Genomic DNA, 24,046 nt, shown 5'->3' on the forward strand with positions numbered 1-24,046 from the left:
GTGTTGGCCTTCAATTGAACTTGGTAAAGGAATAATTGCACTAATCATTTATTGCACATTAGGTTAAAGATTTAAGTAAATCAAACATAATACTCAAAGTCTAAGAACTTTAAGACTATCATTGCATGCTCTGCCCCATTATCTTTCTGCCAATTTCTGTATGTTCAATGGTTCAGTGCCAATACTCAAAAAACAGACTCATGACAATGACAACAACACTTAATGTGCGATGTGTAGAGCACTGCACATTCACAGATGCTTCAGAATATGGCTGCACAAGCATACTTTTGGCAGCAGATGGCAACGATACAACAGACATTACTGTAAGTATGTATACCCAGCATAGCAGAGTGTTTGGGTTCACATGAAAGCCAGTTCTGACTAGAGCAGAAGAGATCACTTTGGTAGATAAACGGTGGTAGGCCTATTAGAGGCTTTTTGTACTTTGCCTCCGAGCTATTGCAGATATCTCTCCACAAGGTCAATTTCCTCTATAGAACATGCAGGCCTATTAACTATCTGAATGTTGGTGTGCAGTAAGTGTCCCTCTACACTATTAACATGCTTTGGGTTGTGTGAACTCTCAGGCAATACGGTCTCTTATTGGCTTGTTACAGAGAGTTATTAGGTTTGCCCCCGGGCCCCTGCTGGTATTTAATTACCTTTGCACTCTCCCCTTTTCATCACGATGAAGATGACAGCAGCCAGAGCCAATAGGTGAAAGAGGAGACTTAATTGGTTCATTTGCCGCTGCCTGCCAGGCTCAGATGGAGCTCTTATTAGCGTCACTGCCAGGTACACTCTGGTCTGATGAGAAACATCTTAAAAGGGAGAGCTCGACGTAATATGAGGACATGATGACATGGCTAAAACAGAATAAGAATCAGGATGAGAGTTGTTCAAGAAACAAACAGTTACAGCCCTACACATACTGTGTGTATTCATAATACAAGCTTACTGCTCTTCTGTCACCAATTTGTTTTGTTGTTTTAATAGAACAAGAGATATTTTAGTCCCTCTGTATGTGTGAATGGATATCATTCATAGTAAACAGTCTTTACACAGCCAGATATGACATAACTGAGGAAGACATGGCAGGAACATGCAATGCAAAAGCTAAAAAAAAAACTAAAACCCCATAATGGTTATTTTTATTTTAATACTATCACCTTAGCAAATGTCCCCTGAACACTTGTGATTTTATTTGATTTTGATTTGAGTTTGCATCTCTCACCTCTCTATATCTGATAAAGAACACATAAAAATAAGATACCATTAGCTAATTGCATCACTGATTGAAGTAGAAGAGTATTTCCAATAACTTCAGTTTGTTAATCACTGATCATAAAACACAAGCAGGTTAAGATTGAAGGATACCTGTATATCACCTAACACCCTTTCTACACCAGAAAGAAAAAGAAGAACATGTAAGGAGTAATGTAGGTCTACTCTTTAATTACTCAAAAATTACTATTCAATTGAATAGTAATTATTAGTATTCCTCTAGCAAACTGAACAATTACAACATGTGGATTATAAATATGTTATCATGTATTTGACCACAAAGCATCAGTATATTGTTTGCATGCTGCTCTTAAAGCACATGCTAACTATGGGCTCCTTTTAATTTTGATAAACATTTTAGCCATTACAACAATATGTGATTAGCTAGAGAACAATAATAGATCTACGTCTTCAGCGTTCAATATAGGGACATTAGTTGGCATGGTAACCTCATTTGCCATCTGCAGGCCTCATTCATACTGAAAAATGACACTCAGGAAGCTGTGAAGAAACAATTAATTATTTCTCACAACAACAGTGTGTCAGAGTATGTCTGCTGCAAGTCTCTTGGTGTGCACTTGATTGTCTTTGTCAGAAAAACACCGGTCTTTGAAGGGTTGAATTTCATGTTTATTGGGAATATTTATTAGTGCACAGAGAACTAAGTTCAGCTTTCAGTGTTAAATATTGACAAACGGGTGTTCAAAGTCTAATTCAGTATTTGATGATGAAAAACGGTGAAAAACTATGCTTGTTTGCTTTCTTCTTGAGAGTTAGATGAGAAGATCAACGCCACACTCAGATCTAAGAGTATTACACTCGAAGGTAAAGTTTTAATTTTTACTCCACCGAATGATCTTAGCTTGGTTTAGATAATTATTGAACAGTATAAACCAGCAGTATAAAACAGTTATAAGCATACACTTTGATTAGAGAACTTTATTTATCCCGAGGGAAACTGTTGTGCTGCAGTTGCAATACAAAGTATGAAAGAGTATACAAGTGTGCAAATATAAAATATAAAATAAGAATATAAATAAACAGATATCAAAAATAAACACAATGCCAACGATGACCAACTACTTTTAAATTGTGCCTACATGTTAATGCATCTAAGATAATAATGAAACAATGCAACAGTTATGATGATATGACACTTTGGATGGGACAAGGCTGCTATACGGTGCTTTTCATTTTTGCTGACAGCTTTTTTTCTTTTCATTTAATTGAAAATATGTATTTTGAATGATGAGAATACTTCTTCCATCACTGCTCTCACTCTCCCCAAGTGCTGCAGCTCAGTCTTGCAGCTCTACTCCTGCACACCTGAGCTGCGGATGCGTATAGCTTCCTATATCGATCAGATGTGCTCGAGTCAAGTGAGCCCAAAAACTTGCTTATGTTTTGGGAATAATATATCAGACGTTCTTCTCCTTTAAATGTTTCCGCGAAACAGCAACGTGCTTACTTTGACGGATTCGGTGTCACGACGGATGCCGCCTTCTCTGTCATACGATTGGCCGAGCCGTGGGAATTATTCAAATACAGCCCTGATTGATTGGCCCAGAGCCGGTTCCTACAGCGCAGGGGACTCATTTCCATTCCGACATCACTCTCTGTGGCACACACACACACACACACACACACACACACACACACACTGCTGGGTTGTGCTGCCGAGATGAGATCCAGGCAGATACACGGAAAAACATAATCAGTGAAATTATCTCCTATAGGACTGTTGAATATGTCGAGGAAGTGCAGTTAACGGAGCCAGCTCCATCAATGGATAGCCTTTATCTCCGGAGGTCTCGCGAAATCAGTGTGGAGATTTTTGCTTTTGCAGAGGAAATACGCCTTCCGAGCAGGAGAACAACCAATCAGCCGTGGAGAAACCAAAGATAAACAAGCTTTATGATAAGACAAAACTCTGTAAGACATCATGTTTCTTATTTGCATCTTAATGTTTATGGGGGACTGTCTGTTTTGGGGGCTTATGGGGAATGTTTCTCAGTGCAGAAAATGTTGTTTTGTTATACTAGCTGAATTGATTTTTAACTGTGTAACTACATGGCAATAACAGAGTTAGACCAATATGTAGGGTTGTAAAGATGCCTCAATGTATGATGTCTTGATTCACCGTGCATTGATTTTAAGTCCACAGTGCTAAAGTGGTGAAAGATGCCCAGTGCGCACTAATGGGTAGGAGCGCCCCTATCCGATAATATATCAGTGTGCTGCTATTGGCTAATGTGTATTTATATGGTCCGAGTCCAACTATGAGCTTTATAATTTATACTCACTATATATAGAATAGGCTAATTTATCTAATGGCCGAATATTCCTTCAATGTATTCAACAGTTAAATATGGGAAATAGGGCGAAATTGGTTATTATGATAGGAATTAACATTTGCTTATCTGTAGTTTTTTTTAATGTTTTTTCCTATTGAAACTGTCGTGAGCCAATACAATGTCTCTCTCTCTCTCTCTCTCTCTCTCTCTCTCTCTCTCCCATCTCATTTGCTGGGATCACTGCTTTGCGCGCAGTGAAAGGCGCTTTATATGTCAGCATCTCAGTGGATACGGGAAGTGCTTTGAAGTATATTATCGGTCATTCAGAGCTGCCTGTGAAGGTTTCCATTTCTATTGTCTGGAAGCCGGAGGTGGGATCATCGCACCTCACTGCACCGGTGGCAGCCGAGGTTGAAGGTTAGCCGCAGCAGAGAGGGCTCCTATAGATTATTGGCCAGGTGTGAAATTCTACCCCGCATGCTTTTTTTCCTGCTTGTGCCAGATCCTTTATTACCCAGAGAGATGGGATGTCACAGCTTCCCACCGGAGGCAGAGGGAGGAAAGCCTGCAAGCCCCTGCTTTTCTTCTGGCTGTTTGATTACCAAAAGAGAAATATACCTCAACCCCCCCACTTGATTTATTGTTATTGGGAGGCATGTGACTGTCAGGAATAGGCTTTATCTTTCTGTCTTATGAGTTCCTATAAACATATTCAAATCATGGCATTGTGGCTTTTGATTTCCCACAGTGTCCTAATAAAATGTTTTAGTGCTTATCCCCCTTTCATCATAAATCATATTGGTTGGGTATTCATTATAAAAACATACAGTTTGACTTTACTTAGCCAGTGAATGTTTAGTGCTGCATGTTTTTCATGGCATGTTATCTAGACAGCACTGTTTCTCGTCAGTTACAGAGTGTAATAGGTAACTAGTATTAATGACATATTCATATTTTGGTTTGTTTGTTTGAAATGTGCTTTGCCTGGCCCTGCAGTCGTTTGAGAGGCTTGTAAATTGTGTCGTGTTATGAGCAGTCAATGTGCAGGTATCCCATGGGGGTTTCCCTCTGATCTCGCATCACACCCCGGCAGTAATTCCAACTCCGTGAAGGGAAGGGATTTGTCATTTGGCTGCCTGCTTCCCTTTGCCTTCTCAGGAGCGAAGCTGAGCTCTGATTTATTGTGAAGTTTCCCCGGGCTCGCTCAATCTCCATGCCTACCGAATTACTGAATGGAGGAAATGGCTCACCACGAGAATGACCTTTTCTTGGATGACTATTACCCAGGCCAGTACAAGGACTGATTAAGGTCATGTCTTTTTCTGCCATGTCACCAAGTGCTTCATATTTAGGGCTTGTTAAGCGTACAGTGGGTTTTCAGTTGTGGATTAGACTATGGTTAGGAGACTGGATGATAAAATGATGTAAAATGATTTTGAAAATATATGAAACCAACCTCTCGGCCAATTTAATAGGAATAAAGTCAAAGGCTTGGTTGCTTAGCAGTTTCTCTTGTGCACCCTTAATAATGACTTTTTATCTGCTAGGAGATGTCATGTGTAATTACAGGCAGCCTACCATCTTTTGAAATCTGTCTAATTGGTCTAATAGGATGAAGGGGGAGTGGGACGGGGGTTAAGGGTGGGAGGTTAAGGACTGGCCCTCCGAGGTCATCGGGGAGGGGACAGGACCGCAAGGGTTATTTGGAGCTCCAGTCATTTTTATTTTGTCTACATGATGGCACTCAGTCATTACTTCAAATTAATGATTAAGATTGGCCAAACTGCAATTGATGCATCATCATTTGCCCTGAGTAGAAAGGCTTTGAGATGATGACATTTTTAGTTGGTCCAGAGATCAAAGAACTGCCTTCTTTTTTTTTCTAAATCATTTTGATGTTTCTGTGATGCATGGGAGAGCGCTTATCATTAGGTTATCTCCCACATTACAGGCAGCAATTTCTCGGCAGTTTCTAATGAGTTTCATGTTCGCTTGAAGATTTTAATGACTTGAAGGAATCAGTGACCCTTAAAAAGCGTAACAGTAATGTAAACAGCCAGAGGACGATGCCTGAGGGGAAGGAGTTTGGGGGGATTTAGTGTATTGTGTTGTCATTTCTGTCTTCTTCTAGTTTTAACAACAGATGATGAGAATAGGAGACTTAAAAATGAAACAATCTATACCTGAGTTGACCGACATTCCATTTTTTTTCTCCACAAAACCTTTCGCTCACTATTTCACCATCTGTTATCTTTGAAGTCAAGGTTTTCTAAATATTGGACAGCATGGCTCTCTGACAGTGTGTCTCAGTGTGCATACTGGGATAAGGATAAGATAAGGCTCTGTTCACCCTCTAATGCTACCTTGGCATTGGCCAGACTTTACCCCATGCAGTGTGTGTTTCTTTTACCTTGGCACTGTCTGTGGGCAAGGGCGACTTTTGGTCAGTCCAAGGCTTTCTGCTCCCTTCCAAGGCTGTCCATGAAGATAAGACTAAATTCTGCAGCTTGGCTAAATTAGTTCTCAGCATCTGTACACATATGTATAACGTCATTGTTTCTATTTTCACAAAAACAATTCCCTGTTCAAACACTGGAGTATAACCACTTGCCTTTCAATTAATATAATGTTGTGTAGCTTAACTATGCAATGTGTTTCTTCAACAGCAATTTCTTCTTGGTATTAAGAGCGCTTTGCACAACTTAGAACCTTGGCACAGAAAAATGCACCAACAAATAAATGCCAGATAATTTTAAGAAATGTTTAAAACGGCAGTTACGCTATAATTCATATCTAATATTGATAAATTGGATAAGTTACCCTTTATCATCCTACCAATACTGCTGTTAAAGACTGACTCACAGAAATGGCCCCATATTAACTCCAAAGTAAATGATTAATTGTTTGTCAAATCTGTAAACCTCCTAGACAAATTCTTCATGCTGGCAGTGGCTGCGGCTGCTGCCGCTGAAATTAATGGTGCAAGCTCTGATCCAAGGGAGTTGGGCTGTCATTTCTTTCAAACCATTTGTTGCCGCAGTGTTAGATGTTAAATTCTTCTAAAAATATTGTTTGAAAATGTTCCCAATGAAGGTGAAGTACATTTTTTCACTGTTGGGTAGAAACATGGTCACAAGCTTTATGTGCCACTGTAGGGTTTCACTGCACATAGATAAAAAACATATTAATATCTGCTGTGCTAGTTGTTTACATTTCTGACTCAGTTAAGCTATTACATGAAAAATATGTCCAAATAATGTCAAGCTAGATGCAACGTAGAAGGAAAGTCAATAATGATGTAGATGCCAAAGTAAGCAGTAACAAAATGCTGACTGTTGTAGATTTCATTTAGATTAAAAAGGCAATAACATTGTTATAATGAAAAGATCATAACAATGTTGCATAGTTTAATTGATAGACATTGAAAGACAACATTGGATATTGCAAATGTCGACAAGTTTCATTTCTACGTGCATTAGCCTTTTCCCAATTGTGTGTTTGTGTGTATGTTGCAGCAGTCAGGAAATATGTGTGAGATAGTTTAGAGACTGTTAAAGATTGTGAGTGGAAGTTAGTCTGTTGTTTGCCTGTTTCTTTAGCGTTTCCAGACTCAAATGTCCTCAGCTTTATTGCAACACAACTGTCTTATGATGGCTACATAACAATATTGCTTGGGATAAACTGTAATGTTCATATTTTTTTCCCAGACACCCATCCATTAATGCAGAATGATTTACACCCAGCTGAATGCTCTGGACATCTGTTTGAATATTGCCCAGCGATTGTATTTACATAAATTTTGTGCTTGGGCATGAATTGTATAGGAAAGGATTTTTAACACTGTCGTAATACCTTTTTAGCTAATCTCAATGGAAATGAGGCTCATTGTTGTCGGCCGCAGGCCTCAAGTGTTCTTGCAGCGTGGAGCAGAGTGGCTCCGGGTTGTTTGGTTATCTTGTATGTGGACCTTTGTGTCCTTTCTTTTCTTTTTCTCCACAGAAAGAGAGGAGAGAAATCTGGGTCTCTCTTATGTGCTGCTCTGATACCAATTATGCAAACTATTATAGAATTTAACCAGGCCAGCTCTTATCTGCTAATCCAGAAGTAATAGATTCTATTAAAAATGTATGAGGGGTTTGGGGGGATCAGTGTGTGGGTGTAGGGGTGTAGGAGTGTATAGAATCCAGCAGCTGCTGCAGCACTGCTGTCTAATTCTGTCTGTATGTCAAATTACTTGTCTGGTCTCCATTACCTAGATGGGCTCCTGCAGAGCCTACCTTTAAGACAGTATAAAAGCCATACGTAATATACAATTAATGATACACTAAGTGGATTGTTATTCATGGTCCATGTCATGTTCATTCAAAGAGAAGCACTGCCTTTTCTCCTCTGTAATGACCAATTGCTCATTGTTAATCATTTATTTCCTCCTAAATTGGTCTTCTCTTTCCGTCCTTTGTGCTCTCTCCGTTTTGCGCTTCTGCAGTTTCCGAGTGGAAGGAAGGAAGAACATTAGCATAGCACTCACATGCTAATCCACCCAGAGAGTGAAAAGGGTGCTTGTCTTAGACCTTTTTCATTATCATCTAATTATTAACTGAGGATTCTGAGAACTGCTAACAGGAGCCGAGATGGGAGTAGGGAGGGTGTGTGTGGATGTTGCAGGGCGAGGGTGTGTGCAGAGCCAGTGTGTATCTTTTTTTTCTGTGCATTTCATGTTTGTTTAGAGGGAGGCTCTCTTTGCAATTTGCTTCCATCTTTGCCCTGACCCTTGATGCTGCGCAAACTCGTAAAGATTCCAGAAGGTCAGACAGATTCTTTTGTCTGACTGCCCTGTATAATTTAGGGCTTTTTTTCCTGCTTTGATGGATATTCTTGTGCTGCTGCTTTGAACGGCAAAATAGGTAAAAAGGCAAAGCAAGACACATTTCAGATTCTTTGTTTCAACATAGTAGTGTATTTTCTGGTTAATCATGCAGAGCTAGCTTTATTATCTCAAGAAGTGTGTTCCACATAGCCTAGATCGCCTTGAGTCTAACTTCTTTCCATTACAGCATGAATATAACAGTGCTAGTTGATGCCAACACTATCTAACTAGCTAACTAATTTCAATAGTGGGCAATGTAATACAGAATGATTAACTGAAGGATACTGTTTTTGTTGAACAGATGTCATTAAAATTCAGTTCATATTTAAGCCATCATCTATCTGCCTGTTCAACTTAAGCAGAGGACCCATTTGGGGGGGGGAAAAGGCATTTTACATGCTGACAATGACAACGGAAGAAGCTTGCAAAATACTTTTATCTGCCAAGACATCCATGAGGGACAGTTAGATTGACTGCAAAGCACAAGGTCTTTATCTCCCTGGCAGGCCTTCAGCGGACCACATCATGGTGCTTATCAGCTGCATGGATGTCGCCTGAGAGTGGAGATGATTAGACGTCCTTCAGCTTAAACTTTGTGCTCTTTTTCTTGTTGTGCATGTTAGAGAAGTCCTTGAATATGTAAGCGAGTAAGACTTGGAAAGTCCTAAAAAAGCTTTGGAGGAAATGTGAGAAGTGAGACAACTGGTTTATAAACTCTACCATAACCTCTTGCACAAAGGCAGGTTAGACAATGATTGGAGAGCTAATTCAAGAAAAAAGAACCATGGACCATTATGTTAAGGACCGAGATACTTGACTTCATTTGTTGAGTTTTATGCTGCATACTGCCATTTTTAAGATTGCTGACTTTGCAGTTGCCATGTCCTTAATTTCTGTGTTCTTGTAGCCTCCCTATTGTGAGATATTCCGATATGATATTGTAAGAAAGAGCAAGATATAGAACTTTTTTGGTTGAGCATAACATCACATGGTGGGCAGGAGAATTGATATTGCTTGTTAAATTAGCCCAGATACTATCATGCATTCTAGGATAACTTTGATCTCATATCTTCCCCTTGTTGGGTAATTCTACTCAAGAGTTGGAAGCCAATTTTAAGCTTAAGTTTTCTAGAATTTCCCTTAAATTTAAATTTTAGATATCAGGATGAAAGAAACCATCATTACTTGCACTTTATGCATCAATTCTAGCTCCTCTGCTTTCAGTGAAAGTTATTTTTTCTTTAAGTCACTGCCGACTTCTCTTTGAATTATAATGCCCTCCTTGATGTATTTTATTCCAGCGGCAATTTATGGGAGTAATGGAAGGTATTCCAGTTCACGTCTCATTTTCTGCTAGTGAAGGGATTTCCCTGGAGAAGCCTTTTTCTCCCTTGTGTTCCTCCTGCATTTTCGGCACCTCCCCCTTGACAAATGTGTGGTAATGGAAGGGTTGTTGTGAAATTGCCATTATTTTCGAAATGGAATCTGACCATGCTGAGGCTTTTAGCTCCTCAGATGTGTGTGCTCAGATGAGACAGGTTGCACTGAGCGGTTTGAAGTGGGCTTGTCACTGAGGGACAGATGTTGAGCGGAGGAGGGGAGCGGGTACACCAGAAGGGGAAGAGAGAGGGAATATTCTTTTTTTGTTATGTTGTTGGCACCTGAGTAAAATGAAAGCCACTCTGTCTCTTCTTCCTTTTGAGGCGAAGGTAATCATGTTTCTGCAGCTCGTCACTGAACACTGTGTTCTGTGGTTGACTCGCTTTAGCTGCCCTCTGGACCCTCAGGGAGAAATGAAAGCAAAAATCCAAAAGAACCTGAAAAGCGTACAAGAAAAAGAGGTGATCTGACAGTTGTATGCTGCTGGCTTGTATTAGTCTTGTTGGGGACTCTTGCATTGTAATGAAAATACTGTGTTTCTTTCCATCTGCATTTTGGGACTTATTAACTATTAATAACCTATAAGTCTGTGATTTTTGTGTTGCATGGATTGCAGTTATCTATCTGAAAGGTACCTGATTCATATACAGTAAGAAGCATTTTGAGGTCGCCCCGGGGGTTTCAGTTTTGCAGTGCTAGCATTCAGACTTGATGACTGTGTCGGATAATCAAAGAGAATGTCAAATGCGGTTATCACTGAAATATTCCCGCAATGCCTGGCTTTATCTCCAGAATGATTGCTTCAATCAGCACATCTGTGCTGAGGCGCCTTCTCTTTCAGACACAGCCACTCATTTCCTCTGACAATACTTAACTCTGTAAACAGCACAGCCTATCTGAGGGATTGAGCTGCTTTTAGCTTTTCTCTGCTAATCAATATAGCCATAAATTTATAGAAGAATAAAGCCAGGTCTCAGGGCTAGTTATAAATCGAAACACACAGCCCGAGGCTACAGAAGGCCCTGTAAATGATCTGTGTGATTGCAACTGACAGAACAAGGTTGATAACAGGAGAGAGCCATCATACCAGCTAAGGAAAACGAGGAGATGGAGTCGTCATTAAGTGATATGACTTTTTTGAAAGCACAATGTCAGCAGCTCAGAAAGGGGCTCCTAAATTTTTATTCGGTTAAAGTTCCAAAGTGTTTGCAGAGTTTCAAATAGAAAAACTACTGAGGTAACATAAAAAAAATATATATCATTATTATTATATATTTTATAAGAGGAGAGCCTCTTATGAGATTTAAGTGTTCTCTACCAGCAAGTTTGCAGTTTTACTTCCAACATCACTATTGTTTGATGTAATGTGTTGTATGAATGTATTACGTATAATTTGATGTCCTTCCAAGATTAAAGTTGGCATCTACTTTCTTTTCAGTGATCCTGGACACAATGTGGCCTCACAATGCAATCACAAAAACTATTAAAATCAGAAGGCACAAGAACAAAACTGGTTCATGGCCAATTAATCTAACATTAACGTTATTTGAGCCACGCTAGCTGCAGTGCTCTATGGATGTCAGTCTCAGTCAGTCCACCACTTTGATCAGTACTGAAATCTGTCAAATTGATAGCCATAACATTTGGCATTCATAATCCTATCCCTTGTTTCTTTTCTGTCTCTATCTAGTGCCACCACAAAGTTGACATTTAGCATTTTTTTATTGATCATCATGAAATTCTGGTACTGACATTTCTACCAATTTTTGATGTTGTTTATGACACCTGCAATAATAACAACATTCCTATCAAAGATCAGAATGTTAGCATTGCCAATGTCAGCGTGTTAGCATGCTAAAGTTAGCATTTAGCTCAAAGCACCACTGACCCTAAGTACAGCCTCACATAGCTGCCAGCATGGCTGTCGACTCTTAATCTTGTTTAATCACCATTGTGTTTGGGGTTAAGTGTATTGGCTATAGAGTTAAAACCTGTTTTCCTTCATTCTAGCAGTTTACCCAGGCTGTGTGCAGCCCTAGATAACTATCATGCTGGCCTGTATCCAGAGAAGGCAGAACCTCTCGCTGCAGAATCTGGCCTGGACACCCAAAAGCCTTGATGTTCCACCACCGCCATTACTGCTGGCAGTACCACCACTGCAGCCGTGCACCCTCAAAGGTGAGTTTATATCACACATGTGAGGACATTTTGCAGGAGAGGACAGACAGCAAGTACTACACAAATACCACAGACACACAATGTATCTATGTCTACTAACATAAAACATACTGGTAACTAGAATGATCTCGGTCATGTTCCTAACTTTTTAATCAATCATTTTCAGCTTGACCTTGTGGCTTCCAATTTCACATGAAGCTCATGCATGGTTTGAGCGGTGTGAGATTTCAGCTGCTCTGAAGCTCCTAGAATTAAAAATAATGGGCACCCTCCTGATGAAGATTATGCTTGTTAATTGGGCAACTAATCAATGTGCTCTTGCAGTGCATATGCATGCGGGTCAAAGTGGACTCTAAAATTACGGAGTTAATCAACTCACATATAGGGTAACTAATGATGTTCACATTTTGTGCAGAAAATGCTAGGTGTCTGTGTCGTTTGACCTTCATCATGACTGATTATACTGCAGTCACTTAAAGGTTGAGTGGGTGCCTCAACCTAACCTGGGTTGACATTTGTGATTAAATTTCAGTCAATGAATTGATTGAATGTGACTTGTTTGCAGATTTAGTTAGTGATCTGATACTGCCTTCTTTATGTAGGTTACTTTACGTCCATATTATTTGTGAAGTTGTCCAAATTGTCCTTTTCCTGGACAGTCTAGATTCACATAATGAGATCAGAGTACCACAAATGTTATTCTGCTGTGGTTTCCCTTTCTCAATTGATTTAAAAATTTGCTGATGCCTTTATACCTCTATGCAGGCACTGGGTTTAAACTATATTGAAGATCTATAACTACTTACAGTTAAATGGTTCTACAGGGTGTGTAATGCAGCCTTATGAATGTTTTTGAAATGAAACCTCTTGAATTATTTGGTCCTTTAAAGATGCTCTTTTTGGTGTAGATGTTGCAGTGTTTTGTGTTGTAATTATTTTTAGCCAATACTGTCATTTATTTTATGTGTTTTTTTGAACCCATAAAAAGAACAGCTACCACATTGTAGAAGCTGACAGGGATCGTTGTAAATGAAATGAAACAGAACAGCTCAGACTGTGGTCTCATACTAGTAACTGGAGAGCAAGAGCAAGCAAATATTGACCAGTGACATTTCTCGGACAGAACCACCATAATGTGACTATCAATGTTAGCTGAGCCCATATGACATGTGCACATTTGCCTGCTGAGCGAGGCTGTGGTCAGGATGATCTATTATAACTGATCATGTTGCCAGTAAATGTTTGGTTCATTTACATGAGCCTGTGTATTCTCATCCAGGATATCTTTGTTCAGAAATCTAATCTTCCGCTTAGTATGTATTACATAGTAAATGTATGATTGGGAAGGAAAATTTAGAATGCACATTATTTTCAGATGACCCTGTAAAGATCATATTTCAGTGAAACCTGCGTGTACACACAGGTGTTTTAACTAATTTTGGATAATTAGACCTATATTCTCAGGTGGAACCATGCTTTTGGTTTTTATTTAGGTCACCAGACTCCGTATACTTAAAGGTGGAGTCAGCGATTAAGGAGAAAGATTGTTGATATTTGAACTCAAAATCCAAACAAAAGCCCCCCCTCCAGATTAACCTCCCCTTTCGCTCCCACTGCCTTTCAGTTTATACATCCACCGAAAAGTTTTGTGTGGCTCGCCCCTTACGACTTTGTTTATTTCACATGTACATAGCCAGGGCTGTGTACGAACACTGGATATTTTTATGCCCGCACACACAACAGACGACAGATTTTGCTGAATTTGACAAAAAGTGTAGAATTAGAATTGCTGACTGTGCCTTTTTAAAGAACCATACAAAATGTCTTTATCAAACAGACGTCACAAAACTGTCAGCAGAGTCCGTGAGATGTATGCATCAATTTCCACACAATCCTTAGATGAGGCCTAAACACCCCAAATAAGTACAAACACCTGTGTAGTCATGGTGACAGACTAAAAAGCATGGATAGTGCATCCCATTATTACTTACTTACTTATCTATACTAGCCAAACAATATGTATCTGTCATATTTGAAATGGTGAAAATCTCTTACGCTCCGTTTCTCTTTATCTCCCATCTTTCGCCTCAGGTGAAATACCTCCTTCCCCTTTTTTTTTTGCTATTAAATATTAATTGGGAATCAATGGAGCACTTGTCTGCTAAACGCTGGAACAGAAGGGCCTATAGTTTGCCTCAGGCAGAACCAAGGGGTGCGTTTCTCATCCTGTTTACCTGCAGGGCCTTTCCACCCCCTTTTGAGTTTTATGTACTGCGACTGTGTGTAGTGCAGCGCCCTCCAGCTCTAGCCTGACATTTCAAGCACAGCCACAGGGAATAGACCGCTGATGGGAGCTCAGTCTGTGTGGCCCAGGCTTCTTCATTAAATGAGTCGCAGTTGGATTGAGTTAAATAGGGACGGTCTTTAGTCACTGCTGCGCTCTTGAAAGCCGTTTCCATTTTTAGCTATCAATAAATGGAAGGCGCAAAGACATGAAAGCTCTCAGCCCCACCAACCCATGTGAAAGATTTCTGAGAAACGAGCTTTAGGAATTATGCGATGAAAGTGAATGAGAGCTGTTCTCTCCTCCGCTATCTCAGCCTGAAAGCAGGCGCTGCTAATGCTTTTTTCCCACGCTGCTGGCCTGCGCTCGGGTCGGCTCTTAGAGGGTAAAGTTTTGCCCAAGCTGGGCCAAGCGACACAGAAACAAATGAGGAGTGACACTGGTGCAAAGGAGTATTCGCCAGAGCCTCTTGGAGCACACATAACTAAGTGTTCAACCCTGAGGTTACTCTGTTCTGTGAGCACCCTTCGTGTATCACTGACAGGGAAAGAGGGAGGCTTGTGAAAATGGGGTGAATGAATGTCTGTATTTTTTATTTTTGTGTGTTTACGGAAGATGTTTGTGAAGAGAGAGGTGAGTGTGAGGGAGATTTAGGAGAATATGTTGTCAGCATCTCCTGTGTCTACTTTTTCCATTTAATGGTCCTGTGGGCTGCTAGGTTGAGTAAACCACACTGAGGCATTAACTGGCTACCTTCTTTTAACCCCATGGGAGATAAATATTAATGCATCTTTATATAAGTCCATTGGCGTAAAAAAAAAAAAAAAAAAAAAAAAAAAAAAAAAAAAGCTACTTATACTGCATCTTTGTATTTAAACATTTATTGAAACTGTGTAATCTATATTTTTGATATCAACATTGAGTCAAATGACTCTAATGTTTAAGGAGTCATTCAGTACTAACATTTTACTATATGGTTCGCAATTGGTAAATTCTAATTCAATGCAGTTGGGAACAAAACTCTAAATTAATTATCTAAATTTTAACCAGAATCTGAGAGCAGATTTTATTTGCAGTTTTCCATTGTGGTACTCATAGTTTTATCAAAAATCTCTTTGGGAGTACTTCACTTCTTCTTCTTTCTTACACAGTTGTTCATATTTTCTAGTGATTATTCAACCAGTAGCATATTTTTTTTGTACATTCAAGTCATAGAACTGCTTCGGCTATGAACCACTTAAAATGATCTATGGCCAAATAATTTAAATTTAAATTTTATTGACAGAATGTTTGAAATGTGATTGGAGGATGGGAATTAAATAAAACAATCCATCACAATAACAAGAACAATACCCACTATAATTTGCATTTAATTATATAAATTATGCAAATGATTAGCAATATGTTTTAGTTTGTGGCCTGCATTAAGAGGGAGAACATAGCAGCTGCCTGTTTTGATGTTATTTCTCTGTCTAATCAGCAGATAGTCAATCGCTGTAGCTCAAAGAGATGAATGAAGTAAGGGCCAATTAATTACAGGATCCTAATGACTGGGCTTATTGGGCCAACTCGGTGCATAGAGGAGGTTGCCATGGTAATAGAGACATACCTTTTTTTTAATGTGTTGGGAATGTGTTGTGCTCAGCCCCTGGTTATTAAGGTAGGCCAGAGTATTTTAAATATCAGGATTATTGGTGTGGTAAACAAGTATTCAGGCCTGCTGAGAAGCAATGTTCTGTAATTAACTGACAGCTCTCAGTGCCATGTTCCTGCTGAGGATTAGACGCTCGTAAACATGTTATCTCACTAAGGTGCTTCACGATAAATCTTCAGCATAACATCAAAGACCTGTGGGGGGTTTTTTAGGGATATTGACGGAAATAATTTATAGATTTTTTTAGTTTAATCTTGCGTGGGAATTATTTGTAGTGGTCATTCTAATGGCTTTCTTATGTTAGCCCTCTGGGTATGTAATAGCTGGAAGCCGTGGTTTTGGAAATGCAACGAGCATGTCCAACTGCCGTTTTCAGCCCTGCCTATGGGGATTGTTTTGCCCATAAATTAGTGATTAACTGAAACCTCTCCGAAACAATGAGGTCCCCTCTCTAATCTGTGGGGGAAATGGCTTCAAGTGTGACCACGGGAAAAAGATTAGCCAGTTTAAAGTGGCAGAAAGCATGGAGTGGGATTGTATGGGGGTGGAAGCAGGGTTATGAAAGACCATTTGGTAAGTACCCAATGTTTTATCCCTCCAGAATATTCCCATGCTAATATTTATATAATCTTTTCTTTAAGTCACAAATGCACAACACACACACACACACACACACACAGACACACACACACACACACACACACACACACACACACACACACACACACACACACACACACACACACACACACACACACACACACACAATAAATTAGGCCTGGTGATTGAGAGTTTATAATTGCTCCCCCCACCCCCGACTGTGCACGTCCCCTGCATGGAAAGAGGAAATCAGGATTAGGTGTTTCCTCTGAAAGTGTGCCAGTTTCACTCAGCGTGCTTCCACAACAGTTGAGCAGCATGTTTTTTAATGTAATGTGTGGAGCCCCTTCCAGCCGAGGAAACATTTAAGCCTGACTGGTGGGACCATTAAATCTATCCATCTAGGGTTGCAGATGCATCACACATCAGTGTCATTATGCAGATTTTTGAGGAAAAGAAAAATACATGCAAGCTTTTCCAATTCAACAATAATTTCAATCGAAACGCAAGTGGGGGGGGGAATGTTAAAGGTCAAAGAATATGAATTTGGAAGCGCTGCATGATGCTCTCTGGCAAGCTGTTTGTGAAAAAAGTGTCTGGTGTTATTTTCTGTGCTGTTTTTCGTCTGCCTCTGCGCCTGTGCTCTCTCTCAGGGCTGAGGAGTGAAACAGCGAGCAGCCTGCAGGTTCAGGGTGATTAAGTGCTTAAGGTCAGACTGCTAATTATCTCCCTGCCGTTCTCTTACCTGACAACACGTAGCATTTCCCCGTTGTCATGTGAACAGCCTCCTATTTGTTTTCCTTTTCGGTCTTTATTTTACACCACTGAATTGTGTTGTGACTACAGCGCCTCTCAATTAGGAAAGACAGGAAACCATTTCACAAAGAAATGTTTAGGTGACAACTTATTCTGAAAGGACAGAAAGCTGTTTTTGTTAACACATGAAATATGACCTGTTTCGAGTAATTTTCAGTTTGCCTTCTGGCCTATGTGCTTACGAATATATGCTAAAAACCTATTTTAATATCAGCATAAATAGTCTCACCTCCCTGAGGCAACATGATTAAAGGAAACAGCCCATGTTGGAATTATAACACAGATATTTTCATCTTCTAGGTGAAAATATTTACTGATTTACTTGCTCATATTTTTGTGCTGCGGTTCCAAATGCCTGGGATTTAAAAGAGCCAAATAGCTGACTGAATGTAATTATTGCAGACTAATAATATGTACGAAGCTTGGGGTTTTGGCTTCCATTGTATATTTTTTCTTGTATGTTTTTCTGGTTTTCAGGATAAAGGCCAAAATGAGCTGGGGGCAACTGTTGCACATGTTTTAAAAAACACTCCCTTTGAGGCTGAAAAACAACCTTTTGGGTCACCTGCATAAAAGCATAGACGCGATACTTGAATGTCCATTTTTTAATTATCACTTTTCGCTACGCATGTGCCCTCATGTTGAGAGCCTGGGTCAGACAGAAGCCTCTACACAGTAGGCTGTTGCCTTCTTGGCACTTCCAGAAGGGAAGCTCACTCTCCGAGTGCCAGATTGTAATTAATGAACCACACATTTTAGACACTGTTTGACTTGGGTGTTTTTTGCAGGAAGCCAGAGTAAAGGAAGTGATGTTGTGAAGAATGACTCCAAGATGTACTTTTATTTCTGCTACCACATTACTTTGGGAAAACAACTACTGGCTGGTGAACATGCTGTGCTCAGTTTTAAACCCATTTAACACCACTGATTGCTTTTAAAGACCTCAAGATTGAAACAATTACCTGTGGTTGTAATTTCGAGCAGCTTTAATGCTGGTCATGGTGTTTCTGATCTCCATTTCTTTTTTTCTTTTTTTTTTGCTACTGTCAGGATCAGCTAAAATGATCCTTTTTTTATGCATATGTCACAGCAGTGGCCCTCAGATGATGGATACTTGAATGCAGAGTGGGGTAGGCCTATTTGCTAATTAGGTTTCCATAGTGCCACATGAAGGCAGCCGCAGTTGGAAGTGCAGCTGTGTTGTGTCTCCCGGGCTCTGACAGGGCTGTAATCTCTGGACTAACAATATCAGACACCCTGTGAAGATGTGTTAGCATTCAAAGTGTTTGAAGTGTTTATGCAACAGAGAGCAAATCGTAGCATGCGGGGTTCGATGCCGACATTTTACTGAACAAACAAGAAACGGCTAAAATGCTTTTGTTTCGTTAAATGATCTATCTTTGGTGATTGAGCGATATTATTCCAGGCAGAAAATAGACAAGATTTGTGCAGTGGTGTCAATGCCGGTGTGTTTCGGATTCAGGATATTTTTAAATGTGTCATCTGTTCTCATCATCTAAGCTCCTTTCAGGTGGATATGCACCTCTTCTACATAATCATTTATGGTAATTAATATTCAGCTTTTAGTCAAAGGCCTGAAACGGTGTATTACAGCTGGTTCTCCCTTTTACCTCTTTCTCACAGTTTGAACACCTCTCCAACATCCCAGATGTTGTGTTTTTTCTGCATCAGCTCTACACTGTGATACATAATTAGCAGTGTTTTGCTTTCTTGTATTTCTCTGTAGAATTCATTCATGCTCTTGGCACCATGGTGCCGTTCCTTCGGCTCCGCTGGGAGATTGCTGGATGGATTGAACACTCCACCTTACCTCTTTCCTCCATTTTAAACACCCAATTTCTTTCTTTCATGAGATGGATCTTGTAGATTGAATCATTTTCACAGTCGGGAGGCTCACTGTAGGCCTGAAATGAAATGAACTCCCAAATCAATTTCAAATGGGGAACAACAAGTGAGCTCTCCCCTGCATAGCTGGAATTGGTTTTGTTATTGAAAATGAAATGAAGTGTTTTGTTTTTATTTTTCGCCCTTTTATTGCAGATTACAGCCTTGTTCTTTTTTCCTGCTATGATTTCCATCAATCTAGGTTAATTTAGGCGCCTTTTCTTTTTATGTCAGTAATTCCATAAAAGTGTCACTCTGAAAGGTGGCGGTAATTTCTACCAGGTGATTTATTGTTTTTAAATGGGGCGCCTTTTCCACCTTTCCTTTGTCGCTAGGAGTTAAGCAGCCATGAAATTGCCAGAATAATAGTGTTTAAATCCAATCTTAGTTTGTATGTCAGCTTTTTCTCACACAATTCAATCAGCAGTGCTCTTGGTGATTGCTCTTTTTTTCTATCTGCATCAACTTTTTCTTCACAGTTTAGGCTCCAAGCTTTTACAGTAGAATCAGTTCAGGCTCATAAAAGCATAAGTGGAACAAAATCTAATTTGCAGGAAGTGAACTCGGGAAGCTTGAATGTTTACAAAGTTACTGAGAACAAAAAGCGACTGTGTGGATCAACTAGGAAGACTTTTATACTGCTGAAATAATCATCTTAGATATTATGAACTACTCTTATGATAAGGTGTGTTTCAATCTTTGGAAAAAAAGCTACAAAAACAATTGTGTTTTTGATTTTTTTGTTGCAGTTACTACAATCAGCTTCCGCTTGGCTCCTCCTGCTGTGGTTTAAGGGCTAAATGTCATCAAACAAATTTCATTGGAGCCATTTTAGTAAAATTAGGTTCTCCCCCTCTCCTGATGCCAATTCCTGTCTTTTGATTTCCCAGGGTAAACTAATTTTGGGTTGAACTAAGTCTGAATAAATTTCATTAGGCACTGATCAAACAGTGCTGGAGGTGTTTCCTTCCTTAAAACGAGTTTATAGGACGAGTTGATGAGTTTTTTTCGATGGAAAGGAAAAAGCAACAGAAAATACAATATTTCTCTGGGCTGCTTTTAGGCTAATCACTTCTTTCTGTCTTCTTTCTTCTCAGGCGAGCCAGCCTCCATGATTTCTCGGTACCCGTCTCCTGCAGAGTTGGATGCTTTTGCCCAGAGGACCGCCAACAGCCCACTGTCCATCAAAATCTTTCCGTCTGACGTCCGGGTGCCACAACATAAACAGCTTAACAAAACAGTCAATGGCTTGGACACCACAGGCACACGCTGTAGCCCGTTCTCAGGAGGCCCCCAGGGATTGTTGGCCGTCATCAAAGCCTCCGTGGTAGTCAAAGGTGTGGTGAAAAACTCGGAGGGCAGGAGGACTAAACACGCAAACACCCAGACCTCTGTGGTGCCGTATAATAATCCTCTGAACAATGGCTACACAGTCAGACACGGGCACAAGGCCTATCATATAAGCTCATGTAAGCCCCATGATGTTCCCATCGAGACACTTTGTTCTAGCACAGGGATGGCCTCCAGAGATCAGAGCCGGGCCCCCCAGGTTGAGCTGGCGGAGGTTCAAAGCCTGATGAGGCAGATGAGCAGAGTTCCCCACAGCCAGGCCCTGCAGCTGGGGGAGAGGCTCGAGCCAGCCCCTCTCTGCAGGCTGTGGCCGCGGTGGCACATTCAGACTCAGACTTTGCCCTGGGAGTGCCGCCCCAGAGCAGTCTCGCTTTTACAGGGGCCGTGCTACCGACACAGAGTGCAGACGTAGCCAAAGCTGGGTACTTGGAGAAAGGAGACTACACAATGTGGCAGCATAAACATCAGATTCAGCTGCAGCAGCAGCAGCAGCAGCAGCAGCAGTCCTATCAGCAGGGAGCAGTGAGGATGTACAGTGTGAGTAACAGTGCTCAGAGGCACAGAGCCGTAGAGGCCGGGGTTGGCCAGTCTCCTGAAACCTGCCTCCCTTTGCCGTGCTCCTCGCAGCTGTCGCATAGGCCTCATCAGGAGCGAGGCAGCGGCTCTTCTCTGAACTGCGCCGCCATGCAGGGGGAGTTCTCCGTCGGACAGTACTTCGCTCCGCTCTGGGACAGCGTTGTGGCCACCCCTAACAGCGACTGTTATCCTTCTCAGGGCCCTAGAGACCTGGGACTCCCCCATCCCCATCCCCATCCCCATCTCCATCCCCATCCAAGCCGCCATCAACCCTTCCACCCACAGAGACACCAGCCGCAGCTCCACCTGCATCTCCCTCCTCATACCCAGGCCTACAGTACAGACCAAAACCTCTGTTGTGGGCTGCCTAGTTCCAGCATGTGCCACGCTGCAGTACTTAGCAGCAGCCTGCAGTCTCTGGAGTGCCTCATCAGTGAGATCCAACCTCCCTGCATCAAAGAGTGCATGCTGGGCCGTGGGTACGAAGCCATGGGGATGCCTCAGCTACTGGAGCACCACCAGCAGCAGACCCACATCCAGCTACCCGTCTACAGATAAGAAACAGCGTGATGCCACGAAGCGGGGAAGCAGAAGTGACGAACCTTTTATAGACGATAGAAGTGTGTCAGTTTAGACATCTATGAGAATGAGACAGGCCTTTTTTAGTTTGTGCATGTACTTTATTTGTAGAAGGCTTTGTGTTTTTGAGCTTGAAAGGTGAACGATAATCATGACTTAAGATACAGGTTCATCTTATGGACTTGTTTTATTTTTATATCTTAAATGGCCATCAAATATGCCTGCTGTTCCTCATTTTAATGCTGATGCTGAGCACCTAATCAATCAATTTTCCATTGCATTAAAACAAATACTGTATATTTTGCAGGTGATTCCTCAGTAAGCCTAGAAAGAAAGTAAACCCACTGAACTGAAATAATCTTGTTACCCTTCTGAAACATTTCCTTGAATCTAAAAAGGTTAATTGGTAACAGTTCTTTGTGAATATGTTATATATTTTTAACATAAATGGCTTCTTATTTGAACATTCCTTAATTATTAACTGAACTTTTAGTTGCCTGCTGCTTCATTGTGTTGATTATTTCGTCCACTTTTCAGTGACTCCTGAATTAACAGACTAAAGCGGTAACTCAGCTTCTGCAATATGATTCAAATTTCCTGGCTGCCATTTGAGGAAAATTTTGGTCATTTGTATACAAACGTGAATAGATTTGTTTTGTAAAGCAGCCATAGAGAAAGTTATGTAATCTAACATCTTGATTGATTTAAAGTAGGCTTGCTCAGCACAACGTATTAGGACTGTTGCATATCCAAATCAACACCGCGGCAAATCAGGCCAAGCTAGATGTGCCCTTTGGTTGTATTTTTGTTGACCTTTTTTTTTTTTATTTTAAGATTGTTGCTTGGACATTTTGTCTTGAATGAAATAATCTCTGGAAAGTTGTGACACTGTTACATAATGCCTGAGTATATATATATATGAGTGCCATGTTGGAGAGCAGGCCACCTTAATCATTTACATTATCTTCTTTGTAGGGCTATATTATCTCTGATGGTGTGAGACGTATGACTGAGTAGGTCTCTGTGTGTCTGCACTGGTTATGTGATATTATTTATTTATGTCAGCCTAATGAGTTATATGGCAAGCTGTCTCTATAATTATAAAGTGCAATTATTATATATGAACAGGTGAGCGCTCTCTGTGAAGTATGTTGCTGAAATAACTACATTTTGAAATGTATGACCCTAATCCCTGTACCCTTTTTTGCCTCTTCTTAATAAGGATTGTCGAGTAAATGAAATTTTCTAAACCCCAGCACATAGTTTGTGTTATTACATATCATCTGCCAGACGTGCAGCTGAAAAGACGCTTTTATTATATTCATGAATGATCTAGTTGTGGAAAGATGAGACATTTTTCGGTTTTTATTGCAAAGGGATTTAAGGCTTAACCACCTGGCAAGTCTCTCATAGATCTCATATTATAAAGATCTTTCTTTTCACTGGAGGATCTCTCGTTTATAATGTGATGGAAATCAATCCTTAGCTGAAAGCTATTGGACTGGTTCCTCTATAAGTGCTAATTTTGTTATCATAGTGAATTACGTTAGTCTAGATGGATGGGCAACGTTTAAGGCAGGAGCCATTGAATGCTTCAAAATACACTGGTGTAAATGAAAATGTACAGGCTCTACCCTTCGCTTAAATTACATTTGCGTATGAAAAATACATGATCGGAAGATAAATCCACAATAATATTACCGCCTACATTATGTAGAAATGGGCCTGCTGTTACCCAGCCATTAAATTGCTAATGTTAGATGGCTGCATGCCTGCCAGCACCTCTTATTTTGCTTCATTTGTCCTCCTAAATTGGATACTATAGCAGTAATGTAGTTTAGGTCACCATAGAAATACAATGCGCACCCATTTTAAGTGGTCCATTACAAAACAAATAAGCTAGATGACTTGAATAATGGCTCGAGATGCACTGCTGGGAACAAAACTGCAATATTCAATTGATGACCTCATTGCAGATAACAAATATTTCAGAGTTAAAGGTCAGTGGCTTTGTCATTGAGGCATTGTTTTAAGTGATTTCCTGTCTTAAGCCCACTGTGCCCTGGCTTTGCTTGGAGCTCTTCCATCCTGTCTATCAGTCGGGACAGGCCAGGCCACTCTGCTGATAGACCTACCGGATTACAGACGTGCTGCTCTTGCTCTCGCTCAGACGATTAGCTCGGGCTCCTCTGGGAGAGGAACCAGAGCCACTCGGGGCCTCTAGGACACACTGCAGATAAGTAAGACGGGCCAGAGGAAAACGTTAGTTGATCTGAGGG

The 24,046-nt window shown here is 40.6% G+C and overlaps 1 protein-coding gene across 1 annotated transcript; it reads left to right on the top strand.

The window, feature by feature from the left end:
- Positions 1 to 2,049: 2,049 nt before the first annotated feature.
- Positions 2,050 to 23,015, top strand: LOC129102579 (protein FAM222A-like). The gene is given in 4 exon segments (XM_054612794.1): positions 2,050 to 2,109; positions 11,836 to 12,003; positions 20,360 to 20,878; positions 20,881 to 23,015. Coding segments are annotated over 3 exon segments (1,515 nt in total). The 5' UTR covers positions 2,050 to 2,109; positions 11,836 to 11,873; the 3' UTR covers positions 21,747 to 23,015.
- Positions 23,016 to 24,046: the final 1,031 nt, after the last annotated feature.

The sequence above is a fragment of the Anoplopoma fimbria genome, chromosome 14 (genome assembly GCF_027596085.1).
Source record: "Anoplopoma fimbria isolate UVic2021 breed Golden Eagle Sablefish chromosome 14, Afim_UVic_2022, whole genome shotgun sequence".
NCBI classification, from domain to species: domain Eukaryota; kingdom Metazoa; phylum Chordata; class Actinopteri; order Perciformes; family Anoplopomatidae; genus Anoplopoma; species Anoplopoma fimbria.